Consider the following 12,705-nt stretch of genomic DNA (forward strand, 5'->3'; position numbering starts at 1 on the left):
GATTTGAATTTGCATTCGATTTATGAACAGATTCAGTCAATGTGTCGACTCTACACTTAACCCATCATGTAAGTTCCTCAAAGTGTCCAAACACAACACCAGAGCACATAATTCACGAAATATTGTGGATTTTTAAAACAACAAACTGTGACTCTGTTCGTTTCTTGAGCATTGACTCCCAACGAGAGTGCGCATGGAGGCGGTCACAAGGTTGTTGCCCTGTTGTCCACCACCCCCAGGTCACAAACAAAAACCAGTGAATCACAACCACCACAACCCCCGGTCAACAAAGGTACCACCTTGACTAACTAACTAGGAAAGGTTCTAGGAAATATTAGATTGTAAGTGAACAGTTGGTTCTGGGATGTATTAGATGGTAAAAAAGGGGCACATGGGTACATCCAGATTGTTCGTAAACAAGTCTTGTGGGGGTCTTCTGAAAAGCAGTGGTGATGGACAGTGGTCAGAGGAAAGACAGATCACCGACCAAGAAGTTTGCCTGCTTCAATGAGTCCCATTTTCTTCTCCATCACACAGACCACAGGGTACATTTGTTTTTACTTGGAGCAGGATGCAGTGTGGGAACAAGACAAGCTGATTGAGTGAGTGCGTGGCTTAGTTATACTCTGTTAGAATCACACTAACCCTAACCGTTCAGTTGGGCATCAATAGAAACTGTGCCATTGATATTAACAGCATATAAGACTGGGAGTCTTAATGTTGTTGTTTATTGTTTTGCTTTGTCACAGATATTTTAATTCTGATTCGGTTGATTTTGCTTCAGTGCAGTTTATTTATGTTTCAATTCTGCAGCATTGCTCATTGCAATATAGATATTGTAGAAAGCTGAAAAATAATATGCAAAGCGTTCACTTCAATAAGTCTGCAATGAGCAACAGCTCAACAGTGTGTGTAAATGTATTTTCAAGATATTCCAAGGCAGATCACAATCAGTATGCTGCAGTATAATTGCAATATAATGCGTCTTCCACACCATCCAAAGTCCATAAAGCTGTTTCAAACATAAACCATTTTAATGACCTACAGCAATGACATGTAGTAATATTAAAAGCTCTACGGCTAGTATGAACTTGTACTTTGAATCTTGATGGGTTTGTGTGTGTGTTGCATTGTAGGAGCTAGCAGATCTGCGGCACATTCACACAAAGGTGAAAAAGCAGTACCAGGACAAGACGGCTGAGCTGGCTCACGCTAACCGGCGGGTGGAGCAGCACGAGGCGGAGGTGAAGAAACTGAGGCTGAGGGTGGAGGAGCTGAAGAAAGAACTGGGCCAGGCAGAGGATGAGGTTAAATATACATACACATACAGACATACACCAATCAGTCATAACATTAGCACCACCTCCTTGATTATACACACTTTGTCGATTCTCTCAGCTCCACTGACCATTTAGGAACACTATGTAGCTCTACAATTACAGACTCCCTGCATACTTTCTTTGCCCATTTCACCCTGTTCTTCAACGATACAGGAGCAGGTATTATGTGAATAGTGGATCATTTTCAGCACTGACACTGATTTGTTGGTGGTCTCTATAGTGTGTGTTGTGCTTGTAAGAGTGGATTAGACACAGACCAGTGTATACACATGCATACATACAAACATTTGATGATGCCAAAAGTATTTGCTTGAGTGACATCCCATTCTTAATCCATAGGGTTTAATAGGGTATTAGCACACCCTTTGCAGCTATAACAGTTTCAAATCTTCTGGGAAGGCTTTCCACAAGGTTTAGGAGTATGTTTATTGGAACTTTTTTTTTTATCATTCTTCCAGAAGCGTATTAGTGAGGTCAGACACTGATGTTGGACGAGAAGGACTGGCTCTCAGTCTCTTCTTTAATTCATCCCAATGGTGTTCTGTGGGTTTGAAGTGCAGGTTCTTCCACTCCAAAATCGCTCATCCATGTCTTTGTGAACCTTGCTTTGTGCACTGGTGCACAGTCATGTTGGAACAGGGAGGGGCCATCCCCAAAGTGTTCCCTTAAAGTTGGGAGCATGAAATTGTCCCAAATCTCTTGCTATTCTGAAGCATGAAGAGTTCTTTTCACTGGAAATAAGAGGCCAGGCCCAACTTCTGAAAAACAACCTCACGTCATAATTTCCCCGCCACCAAACTTGTCTGGCACAATGCAATCAGACAAGCACCATTCTCCTCTGGTGCTTCTGAATGTAAATAACCAGAGACTTTGTAACTTTGTTTCCCCACGATCATAGACGTTCCCTTTAAGTCCTTATGGAGTACATATAAAAACCTATGGAGTTTTTACTATTTGAAAGACATATTTGTATTGTTGTTTCAGTTGGATGAAGCTCATAACCAAACAAGGAAGCTCCAGAGATCTTTGGATGAGCAAGTGGAGCAAGCAGAGAACCTTCAAGTTCAGCTAGAACACTTACAATCAAGGTAAAATAATACATTCACTCATTCACTCCCTCAAACATCTCATCTTTGTGGTCTGTTCTGTGTTTTACATATTCAGCTACTTTATTGGGCACTGGTCTCTTTTTATCAAAGACTGACACTGCTGTGTTTTTCCTTTAATTTACATCAACAGCGAGACACATCCAGGCTTAAAGAGCATAGTTAGTCCTTCTCTCTCTCTCTCTCTCTCTCTCTCTCTCTACCTCACCCACTCTCTCTCTCTCTCTCTCTCTCTCTCTCTCTCTCTCTCTCTCTCTCTCTCTCTCTCTCTCTCTCTCTCTCTCTCTCACTCACTCACTAACACACACACAGACACGCTCTCTCTCTCTCTCTCTCTCTCATATTCTGCCTACATTTTGGCTCGTTTCTCCCTGCAGCCAATCCCAAGCTGCCTAACCATGTGTTACCGTAGTAACAGGGAGACTTGAAGCAGCCTAACAGGCCAGGGACCCCCACAGCTGGAGAGAGCAGGGACACATAGGTACTAGGATGTCTGTAAGTACCGTTCCAGGTTTAGGTTTAGCAGCTGAGATTCAATGAGTAATTCAATGATAAAACTCTGAGATAGATTAAGAATGCTTAGTAGACTTTAAAAATAGCAAAATTATTTATAAAATTAATTGTCTGCTATTTTTACCTTTTTCCTATAGAGTGCAACTCACATGGGATGAAGAATGAAATTGCTTGAATGAACCAGTTAATGCTCCAAGGAGTGGGTCCCTCACTTGGGAACAAGGATAAATTTAGCTATATGATATATTAAGCTGCAAACACTCTCCACCCAACTCTCTATTAAAAACATAATTTTCAAAAAAGACCCTGGAACACCCCGTCTTGAATATGTATGGATATGTATGAACACACCACTTCTCAGAAATGTTTCTTAATGAGCTGACTAGTTGGATTAAGTATGTTGGGAGCTGGAAGAACACCAAATTGTTCATGACAGGGAGTACTCCAGGACCAGGGTTAGGAATCACTATATTAATGTGTGAAGGCAGTGTGCTGGAGATATCAGGGAAACGAGAAGAAAATGCAGCCTAGACACTACCCCTTGAAGAGCAGGGCTAGGGTTAGCGTAGTCACAGAATTGTGGGGAGGAGGGAGGAGCAGGTCTCGGGTTGTTAGGATGACAGATGGAGCGTAGCGCTTGTCCAAGGTTGTTATGGAAACCGAGAGTTGCTTGGTAGAAGAGGGATTCTGGTGGGGGTTGTCAAGGTGACACTAGAGGAGTTGGATATTGGGGTACTGAGAAGTTAGCGTTTTTTAAGGCACTTGTTTTATGTTAAAGTGATTTTTACTGAACAGTTTAAGAACATCTTTTATAAATAAATGTGCCAAGTAAAATTATCTCATTGTATTGGCTAAACATTTTAATTATATGTTTTATAATGAGATATATCTACCAGTATACTGAGATGTTTTCGATAAACTGCTCAAAACAAGTCCTACCTATACCTACAAGTCAAATATATGATTCTTACAATCATTTAAAATGAGAAAACTGGGATATATATTTGAGATTTCAGTTGACAAGATTTTTGCATCATTTCAAAAGTACAGCACTTTTCACTGTAGCTCTTAAGCATTTTCCTAAAGATCTCAGTTTCCTGTCATACACCTAGGTTGTGATTGCGAGAACCCTGTTGTGCCATCTGGGGAGGGCTTTCCTAGCCCCCCTGCTCCTTTAAAGGAAGCCTCCTGAGGCTGGATCTGCAGTATTTGCCTGGCTAAGCTCTTCGTGAGCAGCCCTGTCGGTCGGCTCTTCTCCCAGCGTGAGACCACAGCACTCCTCCAGCACTGAACACCACAGCACAGCACCCCTACTGAGCCTATTTGCTTATTTCACCAACGCTAAGTTGTGAACTGGCTCCCTCGCGTCTCTCAATTCCACCCTAAGCAGCTTGTTAGTCAGTCTCTCTTATGCTCACTTCGTCTCTCACCTTGTCTTTCTCACTGCTAAAAATTCTGTTAATATGTCTATTTTTCATTATCAGATTGTGGTAAAAATATCATAAAAAATTTTCTTTTTTTTTTGGATTAGTTGGGTTTTTTTTTTTAGATTTTTTTTTCTTTTTTAAAATAAATGATCTCATAATTGTGCCAGTCATTTTGCTTATTTTAAGACATGAGCTCAAATTTATCCAATATATAGCAAGGTAGTTTTACTTATAAGTTTACTAAAAGCAACTATATATGTTCTAGAAAAAACTTTAATAATATAACATTTTTACAACAGTCTCAAAACAGGAACTAAACGATATATCAAGTAAATTTAAAATGATTTCACTTGCCAGGACAGTGCTCTCTCTCCTTCTCGTCCCTCTCCATTAATTAGCACTCTCTCTTTTTGGTCTCTTTCTGTCACTCTCACTTTTTCTTGAAAATGGTGTAGATTACTTTCTCTCTGCCTCAGTCTCTAATTGGTAATTTGGTGTTGCAACGAGTATGACTTTGAAAGGTGAAAGACGCGGTGACACAACAGGTAGTTTCGCAGTCACAGGTCCTGGGTTTATTTGTTCGAGCCCCACCTCATGTCACTGTCTGTGAAGATTTTGGTGTGTTCTCACTGTGTTTGCCTGGGTTACCTTCAGAATGAATGCAATGAATTGGTACCCTATCCAAGGTGTGTTTCTGTTTTGCACCCAGTAATTCTAGGTAGACTCCAGACCGAATGTGATCCCGAACTGTATAAGTGGTTATAGACAATGAATGAATGTTTGCATTGTTAGTTGTTGCTATGGCAGGAGAAAGGAGAAAGAGCTAATATACACTTTAGAATCCATTGGATTAAGTTTTATGCTTTAAACACTGCAATTTTTAATATATACTGACTACTCATTATTGGACAACACAGGCATAGAATTTTTTTTTCTACAATACGTAATGAGATATTAAAAAATGTCAACCATTAGTGACAAACAATGTGTATCCAAGATTGGAGTATAACAAATGATATTGGGCAGATATAATCTGCTTCTAGTAGATATGTTATGGACAATGAGAACTGAATTTTCCTTTTGTGTCAACAGCAAAAAGTTGTAAATGAAGCTATATACAATTGTTTAAATCAAATAGTTTTAACAAGGACTGTAGGTCCATCACCCTCTCATTTTTCAGTCTGCTCTGTTCAGGCTGTAGAACATAGTCTGCAAATTCCATCACTCTTTTTTTTTTCTCAATAAAACATAAAAAAGACATCTTACGCACATTGCAAAATAAAATCTAGATTTTAAATCAAGATATCTCCATTTCTACTCTGTCTGTTAACATTAACGAAAACTCTCATAGCATATAACGCAATGTCCACACAGACATTGGTGGAAATGCTCCCCATGACAGTGCAGGACCTGCAACTATTTCACATGCACACATCATTGAGATGATGATATTGTGCAGCCCTAGTTCTGATCTCTTGAAGCCTCAGAGGCACTTTGCTTACACAGCTGATGAAAGGCTATTGTCTGAAGATCTTGTTTCTTTGGAAACTTTTGGGTATTACTGCACAATTTTGTTACCTATACATCTGCAACTACAGCACACTGCAGTGGAATGTTCTTCAGATACAGACAGAGCAAGAGAGATGGTGCAGGATGAGAGAGACATAGGGATGTGTATATGGATTCTTGTCTCTCTTGTGGAGGCTCTCTATTGTAAGAGTTTGTAAGCTTTCCTGAGCAATGAGGGGTGATGGGGATAGTTGCATTTTTTTTTTATTTTAAAAGGCAGCTTTTCATAATTTCCGACCTATATTAATAATATAGTGTTAATTTATATAGTAGTTTTCTTAAAATCAAGGATGGTTTAAATCAATAAAGTGTTCACATCAATACAGCCTTCGGTTTCTCACAATGGAAGGATGAAGTTCATATTTGAGACAGGAGTGGAGCTTGATTTTTGTCCACTGTCTCAAAGATGAATGTTTTAAATATTGTTATAACTAGATCTTGCGGGGATGTAAAGAGTCCCATTTTCTCTGAATCTTTTAATAGCGCAGTTTTTTCTCATATGTTTTCTTTCCTCAGCCTTATGCAAGTGGATTATGGTATATGTAATCTCCTCAGAATTATTTTCTGAAAAATGTGCTTTGGTACAAGTACATGAAGGGGAGTATCTGCGCTTTCCACAGTACAGTGTGCAAATACACACATCCTGACATTTTATAAAAGCAGATTTCTGTTGCTATGTCAGATAGGGATAATTGTACAAACTATATATGGATTCCTAGAAGGAAAATGTTGAGATTTCCTATTTGATTTCCCTTACTGTCTGTATGTTGAGGTTTATGTGTTAGATGCGGGCGGGTGGATTATGAACAGATATCTGTAGTTGTACAGAAGTGTTTATTGTGAGGATTAAGAGTGTGTGTGTGAAGAGAGACGTGACGGCATTGTCTAGGACTGACATGTTATTTACTGCTCATGTCTCAGAACATATGAGTAGCTTTGAGGATGAGCGAATCAGAATAATAGCCCCTCTTGCCTTGGTTCCACTCTGGTGAGTCCGTACAATCAGGGTTCAATGGTAGTCTCGTCTCGATGTTTGATTGAGGCTGCGTGTTATGTTTTACGTCAATGCTTTGAGGGGATGAGGCCATCTTCTAGTTGAGATTCTCTAATTTCGCTCGCAGCTAGGCTGTAGATTGTAGTTTTGGAAGCGGAAATTCTGAAATGCTAAAATATGCACAGGCTTAATGATAACGATGCCTCAAGATATGAGTCACTTTAAGCTTAACATCTCTTTCTTTCTCTCTCACTCTCTTTCTCACTGCCTCTCCACCCCCCCGCCCCCCACCCCCCACCCCCCGCCCCCCACTCAAAGGCACTCTCATTCACACTTCTATGCTCTCTCTCTCTCTCTCCCATACACTCGTTTACTATCTCAGTGCCTCTTGCCCAGCTCTCTTTGTAGCATTCTCATAGTCTTCATCTTTTACTGCCTCTTGAGTAAACATAAGCTTGCTAAGTGATGGCTCAATTGGAAAGCTTTTAGTCTTCTAGTGGGCTAGTGCGGTCAAAACAGCATAATGTGTAATTTGGCACCATTTAAAGGAGGCTGATTCCTGTCAGTTGCTCCCATGGTGCTTCCTCATAGAGTGGGTCAGATCTGGCGTTCAGCAGTACTGGAAGGATGGAAGAATGTAGGGAGCCCGTTCCTTTTTTTTTGTTCGGTATTTCACAGTAATTCAACAATTAATCAGAAAAATGTATGCAGCTTAGATTATAAGTATTGATTAAAATCTTTCAATGAAGGGTTGTGTTATTTATTCTTATTGAGTTTTAGGGATGTTTGTTGCATCTTACAGATGATAGGTTGATCTGCCTCAAAGTTGGCATTGACTTTCTATGTTTACAAAACCCTTATGTTGCATTTGTTTATTTAATGCCTCTTATTACCTCAGTGGTGTGTTCCCGCCTTGCGCCTACTATTAGGGGTGCAAACAAGTCTTAAATGGTTTTTGTGTAATGTATACCACTCATAACGACTGCAGTGACAAATAAATTCGTCTCTCTCATTTTTTGTTGAATAAAATGAAAATTGTCATGTTAAATGCTAACATTAAGTAATACAACCATCACCATAAACTATCAACAGAGCGGGAGAATGATTGAACTATGAATTACAATTATATATTATAAAAAATCTCAAGAAACAAACTTATTTGTAAAAACGTATTTGTACACCCAGTCTAAGGATTGGTCCAATCTACTGAGTTGGTGAGTGAGCTATAATTTCTACTAAAGCTGTATGAATAAGTCAGTAGATTTCTCTTGAAGCTAGCCTGAGGTTGGACACTCTGCTCGTAAACACAGCCGTATAATCGATCATCTGTGTGAGCCTTTGACAAGCATATCTCTCTCTCTCTCTCTCTCTCATTCCAGTTGTGTTATTCAATGAGTATGTGCCTGTGAAGCTGGTATATCATGGGCAGGTATTGTTTGACAACTCATCTGTAGAAGATGAGGGTGCTGCGTCTGCATAAAGCATGCCATAGACATAGATACAGCTTTTGACAATAACTTGGACAGAATGTATGTGTGTGTGTGTGTGTGGGCCAGCAACAGTTCTAGCGTGAAAGTGAGCTTAGTGTTAGCTTAATGAATTAGTTGAGCTGCTTTTCCCTCATCTCTGTTTGTCTTTGTCATTAATGCAGAGACTAGCCAGACCGTAGACACCAGCACATCATATTATAGCTGCAGATGAGACTGGAATCAACACAATATGAAGATCCATTCCAAAGACTCACACCCCTAATAAATCACTCTGGAGCTATATTTAGCCATTCGCAGTGACTCATGGTATTTGCTGTGGCAGGAGAACAGAAGCCAAAGACGCACACAATTTTGTTTAGTTGGAGAAAATTTTTGTTTCAGCTGGATTTGGACACACACACACACACATCAACAGAACACATACCAGGTTTTGTCACAGTTTCCATGGTGACAGGAGGTGAAACTCTGTGGTCACTCAGATGCTCAGAGTAGCAGCATTCCAGTGGAACAACAGTGAGTGTAAACAAGTTGTTTGCATACACTTTTTTACCAACTGAGAACCTAAGTAGCATCATTTTTATTACAACACAACCTCTGGATTTGCCTAGCCACTCTGCTAGAAAACTTTTCTTAGCCGTGTTTTGAGGTTGTTAAGCTCTTGTGTAATAAATTTATTAACACCACTACTTTGTCTGCTTTGTCACCAGAGTTGTTTCTTTGTCCTGTGCTCCAGCTCCATTGTTGATCATTTCCACCATTTTGCTGCATAGAATAATAATAAGCTATTCTATGTGTAGTTCCTCCGTGCTCTCTACTCCACATTTGATCTCGAGTTTATAATCCAAGTCAAAGGCAAAACTCGTTATGGTCATGTTTTGTAATTAAAGTACCTATATTTTTGACTTCTAATGGAATTAAAAACGACATGTACCGTAAATAGTATCCAGGGCAGGGGTGGAGGTCCTGGTGGGGAATAGTGTGCTGTGTACAAAGAGTAATTAGTATTACTGGTTGAACATACTATTTTTAGACTTATAACAACAATACTTTGGTGTCCCCCTCAGGAAATGCTCTTGAGAATTTGTACTGTTTATTGTCACTCCCAACACTGAAATTAAATTTAAGCCCCTGATGCAGAGTAAAGGTTTTACAAGTGGCGTATGTGTCTTGTTCACATAAGTTTAGAGTGCAACATTATATTTTACACTCTCTGAAAAAAACTACCTTTCAAGTACATTATTGTCATTAAATGTAAAAATAGAGTAAAGGTACTTTTAATGGTATAACTGGTGAATGCAGTCTTCTGCACTGCGTCTTGTACCGAAGTTCACACACATCTCGCCACTTTGATCAACTGTCTTTCACTTCTCTCTTTCAGACTGAGGCGCCAGCAGAACCCTGGACTTTTTGGCAAAATGAGAACATCATCTTCAGCGCGATTCAGCCCTGATGACCCTGATGCCCCGCCCAGTGACCCTGAGGATGAGGAAGAGGAGCTGCAACTTCAGATCCCTTGATCAGAAGCTTGAAAATGACCGCAAATCTCCGTCCTGCATTTCAAACACTAAGTTCATTTCAAAAACAGGGACCAACAATCAGGCGTAAGAAAGACTGGAGTACTTGCAGCTTTGAGACATGGAGGAAAACGGATTCTGCCCCAATATGTCGAGCCTGAGTTCCCCATTGCTACCAGTGCAGAACTTTAAAAGACTGTGGCTGGAGGGAGATGTGACATTGGTGTCAAATACATTTTACTATCCCATCATCTACACTATTACTTATTCTTCCTTTCTTTCTCCTGCACGTGGATTGGTATACTGCTCCAGCACTGTATAATTCTACTACACTTACACATTCCATTAATATTCAGCTTCAGTTCTGGTCTTCTCCTATTATTTTGTGTCCTATTTTGCTCCATCTTACCTGTTTCTTATTCCATTTTCCTTGCTTGTCATCTTTCTATCTTTCCTACTCTTCTATCTCTAACTCCATCTCTCATCTGGCATTGTATTTCCGGAACTGCCCATTCAGAACTTAATGTTAATGTATCTTCCATGCTTGGTGAACACGTTAGCTGAGGTGTGCTGCCGTTAAGGGCAGGAGAGTGGACCTCTGTACTTCTGCTGTCCTGTATAAATGTTCTGAATGTTTTTTCTAGGTCACATAATTTCTGTTGTCCTTGCCTTGATACCAGTGTATTGGGGGTGGATAGTGGGAGGGAGGAATGAGAGAGTGCAATGGGACTTGTGTGTTTCATTTAGCAATGTTAACCCTCTTTCCAAAATGGAGCTGCAGATATAGGTGTATTTTAACCTATTGATCATTGTGTTGCCTCTCAGTTGGCAGAATCCGTTTAAGCAATAACATCATCTCCTGGAGAGATCTCAACAGCGGGGACCAATACAGACTCATCGTCGACTGGGACATTTTTACTGATCATATTAAAATATATTTATCAGGTTATTGTTTGTTTGTTTTGTTTTGTTTTTTATATATAATTTGTTCTGTATTACAGTGTTTTTGTATTTAGCACTATAAATGTTAAGTGTGTATAAACCCTGTGATCATCTCTTATTTACAGTCAAAATCTCAAAACTATATGCAGTTCTAGGTAAACGAAGGGTGATCAGAGACCTACCTTTCATATATTTTACTTACTGTCAGAACTGCTACTGAAGGAAAAAAAACTTTGAGGATATATTTCTGTTGAGACTCGACATGAGTTAATCCACCTTCATAAACTAGAGGAAAGTCATAAAATAGTTTATATCAAATGATGTCATTTAAAAATAAATAATACATAAAAATAGAATTGTTTGAAAATCAAAACTGTGCCCACACCAAAAAAAAAGATTAATAAATCTAGTCAATAGATCCAATGGAGCTCCACTCTGGGTGACTGACTGGGAGGAGTTTGGTGTGTTCTGTGTGGGTTTCTTGCGGGTGCTCTGGTTTCCTCCCACAGTCCGAACACATGCTGGTAAGTGGATTGGCGTCCATATAGTGTCTCACCTTGAGAAGGACTGGCGCACCCTCCAGGATGTGTTCCTGCCTTGCGCCCAGTGATACCGGGTAGGCTCTGGACCCACCCCCACACTGAACTCGATAAGCGGTTACAGACAATCAATGAATGGATCCAATGATTTACACTTGGACATTAAGTAAGAATATAAGATTCATATCAATGCCATTTTCATTACATTTTTTTCTTGAACAAATCAAAATTATCCACATTTGTTTTGAAAATTTAAATGACCATATAATTAAAAATGTTATATCCAAAATATCTAGAAATAAAAATAATTTGTATATTTTATAACAGTGCAAAGAAAATTAATAACCCTATTGTTTAGATTTAAGATGGTTTTACTTACTAAAATATAAGTACATATTTAAATAAAAAAAGAAGCTGCTCAGAACAGCTGTTCTCATAACAATGGACTGATCTCCATAGAGCCCAGATTTCAGTATTGTATTTACTTTGATTTCTTGGGCTGTCAAAAGCATAAAATGCAAGCAACTCTTCAATCTAAACTTTGGAAATGTGGAATAATACCCCGTTGGTTTATTTGAAAAAATTTGCATAAGTTTCTGCTTTTTAATATTCTGTTAAATATATGATTTCTGCTATATCTGATGTTGAAAAAGAATGATCTGTAATATATTTACTGTACTAAATCTTAAAGGAGCAACCTGTGGTGTATTTACAGTACTCAATCATAAAATAATGGAGTTGGTGTCTCTGATAGCAGTGCTGAAGCCACTAGATCCTCTTGGAGAAATGCCCATTCCGGAGCAGAGCTCTGTAGGAGTTTCAGCCTTAGATTCTTCCCAATGTCCAGTCACATAACAGTCAAAACCCACAGGGTTGCCAGTAAAGAGCTGACACAAACAGCGACCTTCAGCCATGAAATGACCAAGCAGATAATGTTAGATTTTGCTGGACCTAAAAAGCCTCAGCATCCTTCTAAAATCTCCATGAGCAGAGAAGGAGAAAAACGAGAGGAAATTCTGGTCATGTGTTTATAAGATGGAGGCAGTTTAGACGCAGCAAGTCTAACACACAACCAGAGTTTTGTAATTTTCTCCTGAACAGGTAACAAATAATTTTAATAAATGATAAATGTAAATTTTGTATAGATAAAAGTTGTAAACTCCGTGGTTTGTGTGTTTTCTATCTATATATCGTTACACTTATATAGCGCCTTTCTAGACACCCAAGGACGCTTCTAGACACACTGGTGAGAAGCGGCCAAACGCGCACAG

General features: G+C 39.3%; 1 protein-coding gene across 3 annotated transcripts in view; it reads left to right on the plus strand.

Annotated features, from left to right (window-relative positions):
- ccdc102a (coiled-coil domain containing 102A) overlaps window positions 1-10,968 on the plus strand; it is a 102,379-nt gene extending 91,411 nt beyond the window's left edge. The window contains exons 7-10 of one of the 3 annotated variants that reach the window (XR_010795785.1): window positions 1,137-1,307; window positions 2,325-2,428; window positions 2,824-2,941; window positions 9,818-9,954. Coding sequence is in view for 1 of the 3 variants with exons in the window: in XM_066648297.1 (XP_066504394.1) it covers window positions 1,137-1,307; window positions 2,325-2,428; window positions 9,818-9,956 (414 nt within the window). In the remaining 2 variants the exon portion in view is untranslated. Of the gene's footprint in view, window positions 1-1,136; window positions 1,308-2,324; window positions 2,429-2,823; window positions 2,942-3,096; window positions 3,530-9,817 lie in introns of those variants that run through there. The other 2 variants (XR_010795784.1, XM_066648297.1) reach the window with 2 other exon arrangements.
- The last annotated feature ends 1,737 nt before the right edge of the window (window positions 10,969-12,705 follow it).

This window comes from Hoplias malabaricus, chromosome 16 (assembly GCF_029633855.1).
Source record: "Hoplias malabaricus isolate fHopMal1 chromosome 16, fHopMal1.hap1, whole genome shotgun sequence".
In the NCBI taxonomy this organism is placed as follows: Eukaryota; Metazoa; Chordata; class Actinopteri; order Characiformes; family Erythrinidae; genus Hoplias; species Hoplias malabaricus.